At 41.8% G+C, this 16794-nt stretch overlaps 2 protein-coding genes across 3 annotated transcripts in view; both read left to right on the top strand.

Annotated features, from left to right (window-relative positions):
• clcn1b (chloride channel, voltage-sensitive 1b) overlaps nucleotides 1-15961 on the top strand; it is an 80980-nt gene extending 65019 nt beyond the window's left edge. For both annotated transcript variants that reach the window (XM_055228121.1, XM_033980504.2), the window contains 8 exons: nucleotides 535-668; nucleotides 1924-2105; nucleotides 7827-7908; nucleotides 7990-8072; nucleotides 11745-11789; nucleotides 12895-12999; nucleotides 14671-14757; nucleotides 15483-15961. In XM_055228121.1, coding sequence (XP_055084096.1) covers nucleotides 535-668; nucleotides 1924-2105; nucleotides 7827-7908; nucleotides 7990-8072; nucleotides 11745-11789; nucleotides 12895-12999; nucleotides 14671-14757; nucleotides 15483-15938 — 1174 coding nt within the window. In that variant the 3' untranslated portion in view covers nucleotides 15939-15961. The remainder of the gene's footprint in view (nucleotides 1-534; nucleotides 669-1923; nucleotides 2106-7826; nucleotides 7909-7989; nucleotides 8073-11744; nucleotides 11790-12894; nucleotides 13000-14670; nucleotides 14758-15482) is intronic.
• The window catches only part of zyx (zyxin), a 282791-nt gene that overhangs the window by 144636 nt on the left and 121361 nt on the right, over nucleotides 1-16794 (top strand). The window contains exon 2 of the mRNA XM_055228125.1: nucleotides 15800-15812. The gene's annotated coding sequence lies outside the window, so the exon portion shown is untranslated. The remainder of the gene's footprint in view (nucleotides 1-15799; nucleotides 15813-16794) is intronic.

Below are 16794 nucleotides of genomic sequence, written 5' to 3' on the forward strand. Positions count from 1 at the left end.
AGCTCCAGGATCGAACAGCGGTCAGTTATCAAGTTTTTGGTTGGTGAAGGTGCAAACCCGTTGAAATTCATAGGAGAATGTGACTGTGTCTGGTGCCACATGTTTCAGCCAAAAAAATGTCTACAAGTGGCTAAATTGTTTAAAGAAGGACGGAGCAGTGTTGAGGATGAAGGCAGAGAGGCTACAGAAGTGAGGCCTCCTGAGGTGATCGAACCAGACACTGCTAATAATGATGATGATAATAATAATAATAATAATAATGATGATGATGATAATGATAATAATAATAGTGATGATAATAGTAATAATAATAATAATAATAATAATAATAATTTCTGCATTATGGCACATGCTAAAAGCACTCACAGATAAAAAAAGATATTAATAATAATAAAAATAATGTTTAAAAAACGTCTAAATGACCCAAATATAAGACCCTGGTCAAAAACACGCCTCAGAACAGAGATGTAGAGGTTCATGTTTTCGTTGCTTTCGTGTTCTCACACTGAGTCCCATTTGTCTTCTCACCTGCAGCAAGTACAACATCTTCGTGGAGGATATTATGGTGCGAAAGGTCAAGTTTCTGTCGTCTCAATCCTCCTACAGAGAACTCAACCATCTCCTAGACACGACTACACTCAAAACGATCCCACTGGTCGACTCTAAAGGTAACACTGTTTAAATCCACACAATGAACAACTCAGGTTCATATCGTTAAAGCATAATTTGTTATTTTAAGTCTCAGATGAAGAGCAGAACTGTTTATGTTTCTGTAAAGGTCATTTTTTTCCACTATTGTTTAACCTGAAAATTGTTTGTTCTTATTTATTGGCATTAATCTTGTGGTAGTTGCTTAATAGCCTAAATATGCAGAATTTGTGTGTTAAACATGTGTGAATGAAACAAAAAAACACAACTCCAGGTCTGTTTGTGATGAGGAAACAACATTATAAAATAGATCAGCGTAACACGAGCTCTTTAACATGTGTTCTACTGCAGCTTCTACTTTACTGTTCATTATTGTAGCTGAATTTGTGTTGACAGAAACGTAAAATATTTAAGTTGGTTCTTAATTATTTCATGTGGATTGGCCCAGTAATTACAGCCGTATTAAACCAGCTCAAACCATCTGCATTTCAACTGTTAAATAAAAGGCAAATTCTATCATAGATTTCTTCCCCGCTCTCCATCTCAGTCTTAAAGGTGAACTATGGAACTTTTCTGGTGAAGAGTGTGCACTGGCTCCTGTGGCTCAGAGAACAGAGCCACATGAACCATCTCACACTTTGAGGACTAAAGCAGGACTAAACCAGGACTAAACCGGGATTAAACCGGGACTAAACTGGGACTAAACCGGGACTAAACCGGGACTAAACCGGGACTAAACCGGGACTAAACCGGGACTAAACCAGGACTAAACCGGGACTAAACCAGGACTAAACCGGGATTAAACCGGGACTAAACTGGGACTAAACCGGGACTAAACCGGGATTAAACCGGGACTAAACTGGGACTAAACCGGGACTAAACCGGGATTAAATCGGGATTTAACTAGGACTAAACCGAGACTAAACCAGGACTAAACTGGGATTAAACCGGGACTAAACCGGGACTAAACCGGGACTAAACCGGGACTAAACCAGGACTAAACCAGGACTAAAGCAGGGCTAAACCAGGACTAAACATGTTGAATCAGTGTTTCAGTTTTCTGCAGTTTAAACCTGGAACAGTTTTCCTGAAGATGTGAGACTGAAAAGGTTTTATTCTGCACTTTTCTCTTTCAATGTTAACTTTATTCATGTTTTGATTTGTTGCATTATGATTTTAACGTCTTTCTTATTCTGTAAAACACTTTGACTCACTTTGTGCCTTACCTTGATCACGCTGAATCATCTCAAACCTTGTATTTTTCCTTCTGTGCAGAATCCATGATTCTCTTAGGCTCCATCGAGAGGACAGAGCTGCAGGCCATCCTCGACTGGTGGCTGTCTCCAGAGCGCAGACTGTTTGAGAGGGGTCAGAGTTCACCGGGGCAGGGCTCCAAAGTCAGCTGGGAGTCCTTCACGTTTGTGGACGAGGAGGGAGGAGGCGACAAGAGAGCCAAGGTGCAAAACAGTAAACAGTAAAGTACTGAAGGTCAGACAGGAACATGTTCTTTATCTCTTTCACTGGAATTATGTGGCAACCAGAAGCTAAACGGACGACTGCATGACCCTGTTTTGGTCGTCCTGCACAGCTTAGACCCTTGACCCTCGTCCCACTTTTTTAGACAATGCCACATGTATTGTATAAAAAGAATTTACAGAAGATATACATAGAATTTTTTTTCTTCTTACAAATGACTTTTTGGGTACATAATAGTTTTGTAATTTTTTTTAACCAGTTTGAATACATTTTTTTTATGATTCTACTATCCTATTATTTATTATTATTATTATTATTATTATTTATTTATTTGTATTTTTTATTGAAGACAAACTATTGTAAAATCCCCAGTGTGTAACTTTTTAGGCAAAAATGAGAGTCCTATAAAAGCATGTTAGAAAACCCTTTGATTTGGTGAGTGAAAACTGACGTCATTAGTGCATTAGTGCATTCTGTTTTGCGAGTTGTATATCTAGCGTCTCTCTCCTGAAATTGTTAATCCACGAATCCTTACAGTTTTAAAAGCAGTTTCTAACATCTAAACTAGTGCCTGAATACTTCGCTAAACCACCGAACATTAAGCATCTATTGCTCCGCACTTCGTGGATTAATCCCCTCTATCTCTTGGTTCAGCCTGAACTAGCCTAGCCGACTAGCATCATGGCTAAACCTTCCTCCTCTTCTCTCGCTCTTCCCTGCCCTCGTTGCCATATGTGGAGTGATGACCCTGGCTTATTTGACGATGATAGGGACAGTTGTGTTAAGTGTAGTGTAGTGGCAGTCCTACAGGCCAGGGTCTCAGAGTTAGAAATGCGGATCCGCTCATTGGAGGCTCTGACCCCGAGTTACAGTCAGGTAGCAGCAGTAGGGACCACGGACTGCAGTAGCTTTAGTGTAACTAGTGAGACTAGCCCCCCAGCGCAACCCGTGCAGCCGGGATCAGACCAGGACAGGTTTGTGACAGTTAGAAGAAAGCGTAGGACTAGAACAGGCCAGGGACACAGGGCTGAGAATAGAGAGCTCCCCATCCAGAACAGGTTTGCTCCCCTGAGCTGGACCCGGGACATAGGGAGCTCCATAGTCAGGGACGTGGAACTGCCTGCAGCTTCCACGCGGTGTTATCCTGGAGCCAGGCTGGGTGACATCGAGGGGAATCTTAGGCTTTTAAAGAAAAGTAAGAATAGGTACCGCCGGATCGTTATACACACGGGGGGGGGGGGCAGTCTGTGAATTGGCTAAATCGATGTCGGAGTCCATGTACTTCTCTGGCCCCCTCCCAACCTAAACCAATTGTGAAATGTACAGCCGCTTTTCAGCAGTCAACCAGTGCTTGACCAATTGGTGCCCGCAGAATGGTGTCGTCTTCATAGATAATTGGAGGGCATTTGAGGGGAAGCCTAGGCTTATACGTAGAGACGGCATCCATCCCACGCAGGCTGGCTCCGCCCTGTTAGCTCAGAATATGATTGCTAGGATTGACAAGGAAGCTGTCAGATCTCATAACTTAATAAAAATAAATAAATGTGCCACAAATAAACAAAATGATAAGTGTGTAAAATGTGGACTGCTAAACATCAGGTCTCTTTCCTCGAAATCTCTTTTAATAAATGAACTAACCTTAATATTGATCTGTTAGCCCTAACTGAAACATGGCTTCAGGAAAATGACTATGTTAGACTAAACGAATCTACACCATCAAGTCACATGAACTTTCAGAGTGTCCGGAGCACAGGTCCAGGTGGTGGTGTGGCCGTCATCTCTCATTCCAGTCTAATTCTCAGCCCCAAACCCAACTATACATACCTCTCCTTTGAAAGCCTCGCACTCTCCATTACGTGCCCCAATTGGAAAAAACAAAAAGCTGTTATAGTTATAATAATTTATCGACCTCCTGGTCCATATGCCGAGATCCTGACAGAGTTTTCTGATTTCATTTCAAGTTTAGTTTTGAATTGGGAATGGATTGTTATAGTTGGAGATTTCAACATACATGTAGACAACGGCAGTGATTGCCTCAGTAATGCTTTTGGCGCGCTCCTGGATGGGATCGGTTTCACCCAGAGTGTGAATAAGCCGACTCACTGTCACAATCACACTCTAGAGCTCGTTCTAACCTACGGTATTGAGATTAATGATCTAATTGTCCTTTCTCAAAACTCTATACTCTCTGACCATTTCTTAATTACCTTTCAATTTATTCTAAAAGACTATCCAGCCCCGCAGAAAAAAACTATAATGAAAAGAACATTATCAGATAAATCGGTTACAGAGTTTAAAGAAATTATTGAGCCATTACTGAAAGATATGTCATGTGACAGTGACAATAATTTAAATCCAATTGTCACTGATCAATTGGTTGACAGAACAATGCTCACTTTAAAATCTGCTCTCGATGTTGTAGCTCCGCTAAAACAGAAAAGCATTAAACCAAGACCTCCGGCTCCATGGTACACGTTACAGCTCAGGACACTCAAACAACATGTAAGACGCACAGAGAAGCTTTGGCGTCGCTCACTCTCTGAGCAGTCTCTGAAGGCATGGAAGCTCTGCCTGCTCACTTATAAGGCCGCTCTGTGGAAAGCCCGAACTAGATACTATTCAAATCTAATAGAAGTAAACAAAAATAACCCCAGATTTCTGTTCAGCACTGTAGCCAGGCTGACAAACTCCCACACTGCTAATGAGTCTCTTATCCCCTCAAACATTAGTTGTGATGACTTTCTTCAATTCTTCGATTACAAAATTACAACCATTAGAGACAAAATCAACAAAGTTACTCCAAAAATCAGCTCTGAGCTAATCCAGTCTGTAATGTCCCACATGGATCCTCTAATAATATTAGATAAATTTACTCCTGATGATGAGGTGGAGATTACCTCAGCCATCATGTCATCCAAACCCTCAGCCTGTTTGCTCGACCCTATTCCAATCAGACTCCTCAAAGATGCCCTCCCCCTAATAATAGATTCCATCCATAACATAATAAATATGTCGTTAGAAAATGGCTACGTTCCTCAGTCCTTTAAGTATGCTGTGATTAAACCCCTTTTGAAAAAACCTAACTTAAATCCTGATGAACTAGCCAACTACAGACCTATCTCTAATCTTCCCTTCCTCTCAAAAATTCTAGAACGAGTTGTGGTGAAACAGCTCTGCCGCCACCTGCAGGACAGTAATATATTTGAAAAATTTCAATCTGGATTCAGAGCTCACCACAGCACAGAGACTGCTCTGCTTAAAGTAACAAATGACTTACTACTAGCTGCTGATAATGGACTGGCTTCAGTCCTGGTCCTACTGGACCTCAGTGCAGCGTTTGACACCATTGATCACAACATTCTACTGCAGAGGTTAGAATGTGACATTGGAATCAGAGGGACTGCCCTCAAATGGTTTAAATCCTATCTATCAGATAGGACCAGTTTGTTAGTATAAACCAGTGCACCTCTCCCTGTTCTAAAGTAGCCTGTGGTGTTCCACAAGGATCTGTGCTTGGTCCAATCCTATTTACTCTGTATATGTTGCCATTGGGGAACATTATCAGAAAACATGGCATTAATTTTCACTGCTACGCTGATGACACTCAGCTGTACTTATCAATGAAACCAAATCAGACTGATCAAATAGATAAACTCAGTGTCTGTGTGAAGGACATCAAAACCTGGATGACCTTGAATTACCTGCTCTTAAATCCTGAAAAAACAGAGGTCATTGTCGTTGGTCCCAAAGGTCAAAGAGATTCTCTGTCGGACCAGATAATCTCACTCGACAATGTGAATATTGCTTCTAGCCCTACTGTAAAAAATCTTGGAGTCCTATTTGATCAAAATCTCTCATTCACAGCTCATATAAACCTAGCTTGTAAAACCGCATACTTTCACCTGCGAAATATAACAAAAATTAGAAATATTTTATCTAAAAACTATGCTGAAAAACTCATCCATGCATTTGTTACTTCCAGACTTGATTACTGTAATTCTCTGCTCGCCGCCTGCCCCAAAAGTACTATAAGGAGCCTCCAGTTGGTCCAAAATGCTGCGGCCAGAGTCCTACCAGCCAAACAGAGCACTCCGCTCTCAGAGTGCAGGACTATTAGTGGTTCCTAGAGTGTCCAAAAGTACAGTGGGAGGGAGAGCATTCAGTTATCAAGCTCCTGTGCTATGGAATCAACTCCCTGCTGATGTTAAACAGGCCCCCACAGTCTCTGTATTTAAGACCAGGCTTAAAACCTTCCTCTTCGGTATAGACCAGGTTACATAGTGAGGGAGTTAGGGACATTAAAACCCGGGATAAGACAGGCTGCAGTAGGAGATAACAAGCTGGGGAAGTATGGCAACCTGAGCACTATCCTCTGCTTTGTCCTATTTTCTCATCAGCAATGCTATTCACATGTTGTCCCCTGTCCCACTCCCCCTGTGGAGTGTAACTCTTTCAGATGCCCCGATGACAGCTGGACCCTCTCCTCCTCCCCGCCTGGCCCTCCTCCACCCGCCTCCCTCTCCTCCTCACCTGGCCGATTTTTCTTGTTTTGTCTGATTTTTCCTGTTTGATTTTCCTGTTTGTTTTTGTGTGTAGGCAGCACGGTGGCTGAGTGGCAACACTCATGCCTCACAGCAAGAAGGTTTGGTTCAATCCCCGGGTCACCAGGCCTTTCTGTGTGGAGTTTTTCATGTTTCTCCCTGTGTCTGGATGGGTTTCCTCCGGGTACTCCGGTTTCCCCCATCAACCAAAACATGAACGCCCTTCGAGACAACTGTTGTTGTGATTTTGGGCGTTACAAAAATAAAATGAATTGAATTGAATTTTTCATTTTGGATAAATTCGATGCGTCCTTACCCTGAGTGGGTTTTAGTGTTACAGCTAAACGTTAAGCTAGGTTTCTTTTTTTTTTAAAATCCTTTATTTGTCAGGGACCATGTGCAAATTCATTAATCTCACAAAAGAAAAGGTGATTTGTTCCAGATTTAGCTACAGCTGCTTTCCATGTGCAGCCCCTGAGCAGAACAGAGAAGAGAAAAAAAATCAGTTCCTCATTAACATTAGCCGGAAAACACAATAAAATGTCCCTATGTCCAGTGCATGTTTCCTACAGTCCAAACTAATATAAAAAATCATTATGTGCAAGTTTTTACAGTGAAACAGAACAGAACAAATGAACCAGACTGACCTAAAATGTACTTTTCTAGTAAAAATATTCAAATCTACAGACAGTTTCAGCCCGTCTAGAAGCTTTAACTGCTTTTTTCAGATTCACATTCAAACTGTGACGTGTTCTTCATGCTCATTTTACGCATTGTTGGTGCAAAAAAGCGAAGTTTAAATGTGTCAACTGGACAAATCGTTGAAGGAGTGAAGACGTTTCGCTGCTCATCCAAGCCACTTCTTCAGTTCTGGTCAGATTATTGCTGGCTATTGCCTCCGGTTTCAGCTTTAACGGACCTATTCAACCTTTAATGGCCCTCCTAGTGTTCTCTTTTGTTGTTTTTGTTTTTTTTGGGTTCCATCCTCAGCCCTCAGACCTCAGAAGCGTCTTGGATGAGCAGCGAAACATTTCTTGTCCAGTTCACAGGTTTAAATTTCATCTTTTTCCATTTTACACATTGAAAAAATCCTGTCTGAACTCATTGTTAGGCCCGTGCTTCTTGTCTGAGTGTAATTTACTTGAAGTGTTTTGTGCGTAGGCCACTCCAGCGCTGGAGGAGTGCAACGGCCCCCTCCCCTCTCCACGACCTCGAGAGCCCTCGACCAATCACAGAGGCTCAGGTAAACACGTCCACGCCGACTCTTTCAAATGTCACTGCCTTTATAACTCCTCTCGTGTCTCTTTGTTGCTCTGTTCTTTAGACAAACGTAAGCTGCCGTCTGTGAGACACGCTTTACAAAGACTGTTCTCCTCCTCGTCTGCGACCGGACAGGTCGACGCTCAGGTCAGAACCACATCACTCACCCTTCAGACGCTTCACCTCGGGACGTCATTCACACGCGCCGGGTTTAACCTGCTTCAATTCAATTATGTCACTGTTTAAGACGGAGGGCAGGGGTCAGCGTGAGTCTACGTGTGAGATGGAAAATCCACAAATGGAGCAGCGAGAGCCGAAAGGGCGAAAAGGGTGAAATTGAGCTGTATATTAAATGAAAGCTCGTGATGAGGCCGCTGTCAGAATGAAGCTGAAATGTTGACAGTATCGTTTGAGTTCTTAAAGGGGATGTGGTGTTGTAAAGATGTTTGTTTCTGGTGTCAGCGTCAAAGAGGATCACGAGACTGAAACATAAAGTCAAAGGGTTTAATGCACATGTGTCCAACTCAAGGCCCGATTAACAAAGATGGCCGACCAAGAAGCATGCTCCAGGATCAAACAGCGGTCAGTTATTAAGTTTTTGGTTGCTGAAGGTGCAAACCCGTTGAAATTCATAGGAGAATGTCAACTGTGTCTGGTTCGATCACCTCAGGAGGCCTCACTTCTGTAGCCTCTCTGCCTTCATCCTCAACACTGCTCCGTCCTTCTTTAAACAATTTAGCCACTTGTAGACATTTTTTTGGCTGAAACATGTGGCACCAGACACAGTTGACATTCTCCTATGAATTTCAATGTGTTTGCACCTTCAGCAACCAAAAACTTGATAACTGACCGCTGTTCGATCCTGGAGCTTCTTGGTCGGCCATCTTTGTTAATCGCCAAAACTCTGAAAGTTTTTTTTTTTTTATCCGCAAAAGAAATTAAATCCATGTGAAATAAAAGTACAAAAAAAAACAAGAAAAAAAAAGTAAGCTTCTAACTGTATTAAAAGTCCTTATACCGAAAAATTCACCTTATTTATTGAATGACCATCATATGTGGCCCGCGAGAAGGTAAATTGAAAGGCATGACTGTCATTTTAAAATAAGTCTGTGCTGCTTTAACGTGTGCATCGACCATGAACTAATGAGACTTTTCCAGAAATATTTGCAAATGATCCCAGAATATTCAGGAAAATTGTTGGCAGTTTCAGGAAAGGTGAATGTAAATACAAGTGTGTGTGTTAGTTCAAGGAGAAAAACCTGTGTGTTTTTTGTGTTATGAGGCGCAGTCGGTTGTAATCTACGTCAGCATTTTGACACCAAACACGGAGCTAAGTCTGCGCACGTTACTCTTCAAGAAAAACAACAAATTGTCCAATAGTTAAAAGGCTGTTTTTGAAGCTGAGCTGAAGGTCTGAGCAGTTGTGTCCCGATACACTTTTAAAAATGTCAGTTTATCAGGGGATACGCAGTTACAGACAGGTAATATTTGCAACTTGAGTAAGTAACACAATCACATCTGGCCCTTGATGGCGGCCATTTTGCTCACGTGGCCCTCACTGAAAATAAGTTTGACGCCCCTGGTTTAATGAGTTCCACAGGTAAAGCGAACAATGACGCAAACGACTCTACGGAAATGATAAAAGAGTCCTGAGATGTGCACGTTTACAGCTTTTATAGTGTCTTTCGGTGTGTGTTTGTGTGTTTGTGAGGCGGGTTTTCTTCGGGTTTGCACGGCGTTACACATTAAGAAAGTTTTGGCAAAGTAGTAGGATTTATTGCAAATATCCAAATATATAAACAATGAACAATGGCAAGAGGTTTAAACATTACATTACATTACATTGCATTCATATGGTATGTGCAAAAATATTAAACAAATGTAAAAAAAATAAATACAGTAGTACTTTTTAAACTCCAAATTCTGTGCAAAGTGCTTTTGTTTTCACGGCTTTTGGGTTTGAACAGTAGTTGTACTGCTAGAAAACACCTTATATTGTGTAAAAACAACATTTCTGACGTTTTATCCGCGTTATAATAGAGTTACCTCATGGAAACTAGAATAAGATTGGTTATTATTACTTCAGTTGGTTAAAAATTCAATTGTTGACACAGGTTTTAAGTAAATCAGTGTCATTTTTGGCTTTGTCCTGCTCTTATTTTTATATTAAAGTGCTGTTTCTAAATTTTACTGTCATGAAAAAACATATTCCTCCACATTTTTAGCATCCGAGTTGTCTGTTTAATCCCTGAGTCGTCCAGGTCTGATCCAGATATAACTCCATCTTCAGGCCCAAAGCAAACAAACGAAACAAAGAGAACAATAGAGCTGGATAGTAGGTCCATTAAGCCTGAAAATGGAGACAATAGCTGTTTACAGTTTCAGTATAGTTAGCTCCTCCCTTTAAACAGGTATAAGGCAGTGTCCAGCAGTAATCTGACCAGAACTTGGACGAGCAGCGAAACGTCTTCACTCCTACAACTTTTTGTCCAGTTTACAGATTTAAAATTTTACTTTTTACTATAGCGTCCTAGTTATTCACCGTGTTGATTTTATAGCAGCTTTTTACAACTTTCAGAAGCCACAGCGGTAACGGTAATGCTAACAACAACTAGCATGCTAACAGCCAGTGGCGGAATGTAACGAAGTAAAAGTACCTTCAAATTTAGTTCAAATCTGCACTTTACTTAAATACATTTTGAGTGGATACTTTTTACTTTTAGTTTTACTTCATTACATTTGAGAGCCGAACTTTCAACTGGACTGAAAAGTAAAAGCATTTTTAGGAGTTTATTTTTTACATAAACAAAAATATACAAATAAAAACAGCTGGAAAAATGATCAATCTTTCTACTGAACAAAATTCAGCTCAAATATTTATCAAAATCACTACATTTGATGCCTTATTGGACCTCAAAACCAGCGTGACATACTTTTATTTTAATACGTTTACTTAAGTAGATTGATGGTTTTAGTAGAGTGATAGTTCAACTTCTTCTTGAGTATTTTTTGCTCCGGTATCTGTACATTTTCTTAAGTAACAACACAGTTTCAGGTTTGCAGAGGATCCAATCCAATCCAATCCAACTTTATTTATAAAGCACTTTAAAAACAACACAGTCGACCAAAGTGCTGTACACAGGTTAAAACACAAAAAACATGACACGCAATAACATTAAAAACAGAACATGATAAATGTCAACTCTTTACACTGAGTTAAAAGCCAAGCTGAAAAAATGAGTTTTAAGAAGAGATTTAAAAACAGGAAGTGAGTCAGCCAGTCTAACATTCAGTGGAAGTGCATTCCAGAGTCTTGGAGCAGCCACTGAAAAAGCCCGATCACCCCTAAGTTTCCTTTTTGACTTAGGGACCACAAGGAGAACCCGACCTGCAGACCTGAGAGAGCGGGAGGGCGTGTGAGGCACCAGCAGCTCAGACAGATACTGTGGGGCCAGGCCATGCACACAATTAAAAACAAATAAAAGAATTTTAAAATCAATGCGAAACTGAACAGGCCAATGGAGAGATTTAAGAATGGGAGTTATGTGGTCAAATTTCTGAGAGCCGGTTAAAAGACGAGCAGCAGCGTTCTGGACTAGCTGAAGACGGGAAAGCAGGGTTTTGTTGAGACCTGAGTATAAGGCGTTGCAATAATCTAACCGTGTGGAGACAAAAGCATGGATAAAACGCTTTAATATTAGATTCAAAAAGTACACAGCAGCACACAGTGGTCTTATACTGACCCTGAGAGCTGCTTTTACAGTAAATCTGGACTTGAGCCTTTTAAAGAAACAGACCTAAAGTATCTTGTGTTTCCAGGAGACGGCGGATCCTCCTGTCACTGACTCCATGTCTCCAGAAGAGGTAGAGCTCTACACACTGTGCTCATAGATACACAGAGTCGATCAGGCTCTCTGCGTGTTCATCTGTGTGTCTGCGTGTTCATTCGTGTGTCTGCGTGTTCATTCGTGTGTTCATCTGTGTGTCTGCGTGTTCATTCGTGTGTTCATTCGTGTGTCTGCGTGTTCATTCGTGTGTCTGCGTGTTCATTCGTGTGTCTGCGTGTTCACTCATGTGTCTGCGTGTTCATTCGTGTGTCTGCGTGTTCACTCATGTGTCTGCGTGTTCATTCGTGTGTCTGCGTGTTCATTTGTGTGTTCATTCGTGTGTCTGCGTGTTCACTCGTGTGGCTGCGTGTTCATTCGTGTGTTCATTCGTGTGTCTGCGTGTTCATTCGCGTGGCTGCGTGTTCATTCGCATGGCTGCGTGTTCATTCGCGTGGCTGCGTGTTCATTCGCGTGGCTGCGTGTTCATTCGCATGGCTGCGTGTTCATTCGTGTGTCTGCGTGTTCATTCGCGTGGCTGCGTGTTCATTCGCATGGCTGCGTGTTCATTCGCGTGGCTGCGTGTTCATTCGCATGGCTGCGTGTTCATCTGTGTGGCTGTGTGTTCATTCGTGTGTCTGCGTGTTCATTCACGTGGCTGCATGTTCATTCCTGACGCTGCGTGTTCATTCGCGTGGCTGCGTGTTTATTCCTGACGCTGCATGTTCATTCGCGTGGCTGCGTGTTTATTCCTGACGCTGCACGTTCATTCGCGTGGCTGCGTGTTCATTCGTGTGTCTGCGCATTCATTCGTGTGTTCATTCGTGTGTCTGCTTGTTCATTCGTGTGTCTGCGTGTGTGTCTGCGTGTTCATTCGTGTGTCTGCGTGTGTGTCTGCATGTTCATTCGTGTGTCTGCGTGTGTGTCTGCGTGTTCATTCGTGTGTCTGCGTGTGTGTCTGCGTGTTCATTCGTGTGTCTGCGTGTGTGTCTGCGTGTGTGTCTGCGTGTTCATTCGTGTGTCTGCGTGTTCATTCGTGTGTCTGCGTGTGTGTCTGCATGTTCATTCGTGTGTCTGCGTGTGTGTCTGCGTGTTCATTCGTGTGGCTGCGTGTTCATTCGTGTGTCTGTGATTGGCTGAGGCAGATCAAAGCCTGGGAAGAGGCCGAGTTGGATAAACCAATCGATATGGAGCAGGTTCGCATAGACCCCTCCCCCTTCCAGCTGGTGGAGAGGACGTCGCTGCACAAGGTGAGTCTGTGCTAACTCTGTGCTAACGTTATTAGCTGTTATTGCTAATATCTACTTATTGTACTGTTATATGTTATTTTAAGAATGTTTTATTACAATTAAACTTCATTTTTATAAGGGTTTTCATTGTGTTTTTATAGTTTAAGGAGTTACTATGGAGTTTTTTCTCTCTTACACAAACTATAGATAAAAAAAAATTAGGATTATCTGACATTTCTTTGATTGAATTAGAAAAAAAAACATGTCTTTTTTTATTTTCAGAGTGAAATAGTACAATTGCTGTTTGTGTAGTTGGTAAATTCTGCCCTAATTGTCTTCACCACAGCCAAATAATATTGTTTGTTTATTCATATTTAGATAATAAATATAATTCAGTTCTTACAGATGTAACTCAGAGAGACTGTGTGAACCTTGACCTCACTGTGACCCAGATCTGACACCAACACGTTCAACATGAAATATCAAATAATCATTGTGTTATTTATTTAAAAGGCATGAAAGTACAGTACCACTTTGAATCTCTTTAACGACGACCCATGACATCTGACTGGTTCAACCCTCTCTCTTTCTTACTCTCTTTTTCTATCTGTCTCTATCTCTCTTTCTGTCTGTCTCGCTCATTCTCTCTTTCTCTCTTTTGCTCTCATTTTCTATCTGTCTCACTCTCTTTGTCTTTGTCTCTCCCTCTCTGTTTGTCTCTTTCTCATTCTTTCTTTGTCTCTCTGTGTTTGTCTCTCTGTATTTCTTTCTGTCTTTCTCTCTCTCTTTCTGCCTCTCTCTGTCACTCTCTCTTTCTCTCTGTCTGTGCCTCTCTCTTTGTCTGTTTCTCTCTCTGTCTTTCTTTCTGTCTGTCTCTCTGTTTGTCTTTCTTTTTCTTTCTTTCTCTCTCTGTCTCTCTCTTTCTTTGTCTCTCTGTGTCTCTTTCTGTCTTTCTTTCTCTCTCTCTTTCTCTCTGTCTGTCTGTTTCTCTCTCTGTGGCTTTCTTTCTCTCTGTGTGTTTCTCCCTCTCTGTCTTTCTCTCTGTGTCTTTCTCTCTCTCTCTTTCTCTCTGTCTCTCTGTTTCTGTGTCTCTCTCTCTTTCTCTCTCTCTTTCTCTCTGTCTCTGTGTCTTTCTCTCTCTCTCTTTCTCTCTGTTTCTGTGTCTCTCTCTCTTTCTCTCTGTCTCTGTGTCTTTCTCTCTCTCTTTGTCTCTGTGTCTTTCTCTCTTTATCTCTGTTTTTGTGTCTCTCTCTCTTTCTCTCTGTCTCTGTGTCTTTCTCTCTCTCTTTCTCTCTGTCTCTGTGTCTTTCTCCCTCTCTGTCTTTCTCTGTGTCTTTCTCTCTCTCTTTCTCTCTGTCTCTTTGTTTCTGTGTCTCTCTCTCTTTCTCTCTGTGTTTCTCCCTCTCTGTCTTTCTCTCTGTCTCTGTGTGTTTCTCCCTCTCTGTCTTTCTCTTTCTCTGTGTCTTTCTCTCTCTCTCTTTCTCTCTGTCTCTTTGTTTCTGTGTCTCTCTCTCTTTCTCTCTGTCTCTGTGTGTTTCTCCCTCTCTCTCTTTCTCTCTGTCTCTGTGTCTTTCTCTCTCTCTCTCTCTCTCTCTTTCTCTCTGTCTCTGTGTGTTTCTCCCTCTCTCTCTTTCTCTCTGTCTCTGTGTCTTTCTCTCTCTCTCTCTTTCTCTCTGTCTCTGTGTCTCTCAGACCCACACTCTCTTCTCGCTCCTGGGCCTCAGTCACGCTTACGTCACCAGTATTGGGAAACTGGTCGGTGTGGTGGCGCTTAAAGAGGTAAAGTCATTTTCAACTATTTTCTTTAATCTTTAAATTGTACAAAACATCTTTATAGACATTCTTTCATTGTATAATTTCATTTAAAGTTGTGTAGTTGTTTCCTTTTGTCTTAGACTTACAGTAAAACTAACACATTTTGGTGATTAGAGTTAGTTTTTTGGTATATTTTCTGTTGCCCAAAAATAAAACCACGACATTGACCAAAACAATTCAACAAAACTTTCATAATTAGAAGCATGTTTAGGTTCAGTTACAATATTTCAGTGCTTCAAATTTCGTTTTTCATTCATGAATAATTATGCGAAAATAAATATGCAAATACAGCAGAGGTAAAAAGTGCATGTTTTTGGAGCTTTGGAGTTTAAAAAGTTAAATTCCAGTTTAATTTGGCCTTTTTTTCAATGTTTTTTTTTATTTAGCAACACATAAAAGTGATATTCACTAAAAAAAACATGAAATTTCACTGTATGTTCCCAAAATATTACACTTTTCTGTTTGTTTTTGCTGCTTCGCTCACACTTAGGAAAGGCAAACGAGTCACAATTATAAACTTATTTCTGTCACGAGTCAGTACATGTCATTGTGCAAAAATAAATGAGCAAATATTGAGAATGTTTTGAAGTTTTAAGTTTAATTCGGCTCATTAATTCTGGTTTATGTCATTGATAACATGCTTTTCTTTTTCTTGAAACTATGCACGTGTTTGTTTTCTTTCCTCGTAGTTACAAAAGGCCATCGAAGGCTCCACCCGCAGCGGCGTCCGGCTCCGTCCACCTCTGGCCAGCTTCAGGGACGCGAGCCGAAAAGCCAAGAAGCACCAGCCGCCCTCCTCGTCCACGCCTTCGTCCCCCACGCGGGACAGGGATCTGTGGGGGGAGGGGGGCGGCGGTGGCAGAGGCGCCGTCGCGGGGGAGATGGCCGGTAGCGCGTCCAATCACGACTTCCAAAGAAAACCCTCGTCCAGCAGACTCACCTCGCTCTGTGACACCGCGCCATCGTCTCCCGGGAGCAGTTCTTCAGCCTCCGCAGCAGGGGGCAGCCAAGAGGAGCCGGTGTCGCCCTCTACCTCCTCTTCCTCGACCTCCTCTTCCTCTCCACGCTCACCCAGACCCCCCGTGCTCACCCTGTCGTCGCTGCAGGAGGAGAGGGAGAGCGAGGAGTCCGATGAGCCCGTTTAGGACAAACTTTGGCGGTTAAAGACTTACGGGAAACCTTTACGGCCTTTACGTTGGTTTCAGTCACTGTTATGGACGTCGTTTTTCATTTTTGAGGACTTTTTACCATTCGAAAGAGAGAAGATGTTGTTATTTACTATGGCAACGGTCCTAATCTTTCACTTTACTGACCCACGTGGACACACTGACATTGTCTAATTTTGATAATAGCTCATTTGTTTTGTGTCGTACAGGAATCACAAAGCGCTACATTATTCATCCAGTCCGTCTTGGTGGAAATGGTGAGTTTTAGAGACTCTTCCAGCGCTTACAAACAGAAACCTGCAAACTAAAGGCTGGTACTGTCCAAGAATTAGACACCAAAGATCGTAAAGTATTTAAAAAAAACAGTTTTGGGGACTGGAAAATGATCAGAGTATCGCTAGAAAACATTAGCTTATTTATCGATGGAGCAATTAGCGTCAAAATTAGCGTACATGCTAAGGACCACAACTGTTTGATTATGAAGTGTCTCTTTTATTTCATCCAGCACTACCAACTGTACTTATTTTAGCGAACTTCTGAAATTTTTGCTGGAAGTTTAAATACTGGCTCTTAATGATTGTTGAAATATATTAAAAAAAAAACGATTTGTTTACGTGGACAAAATCAATGTTTTTACTTTTCTGCCTCATTAAAACAGATGAGACACGAGATGGGACGGTTGTATCAGGTCCAGGTTGTGTGCGCGACTAAACACGCCACTCCTGGACCTGAGTGAGCGATCTACAGCCCCATCTGCCCCGGGACAGACTGATAAAAGTGAGGCTGCTGACGTGCCTCTGTGCGAATACCAAACTCATAACAAATACAAACATAA

This window comes from Periophthalmus magnuspinnatus, chromosome 16 (genome assembly GCF_009829125.3).
Source record: "Periophthalmus magnuspinnatus isolate fPerMag1 chromosome 16, fPerMag1.2.pri, whole genome shotgun sequence".
NCBI classification, from domain to species: domain Eukaryota; kingdom Metazoa; phylum Chordata; class Actinopteri; order Gobiiformes; family Gobiidae; genus Periophthalmus; species Periophthalmus magnuspinnatus.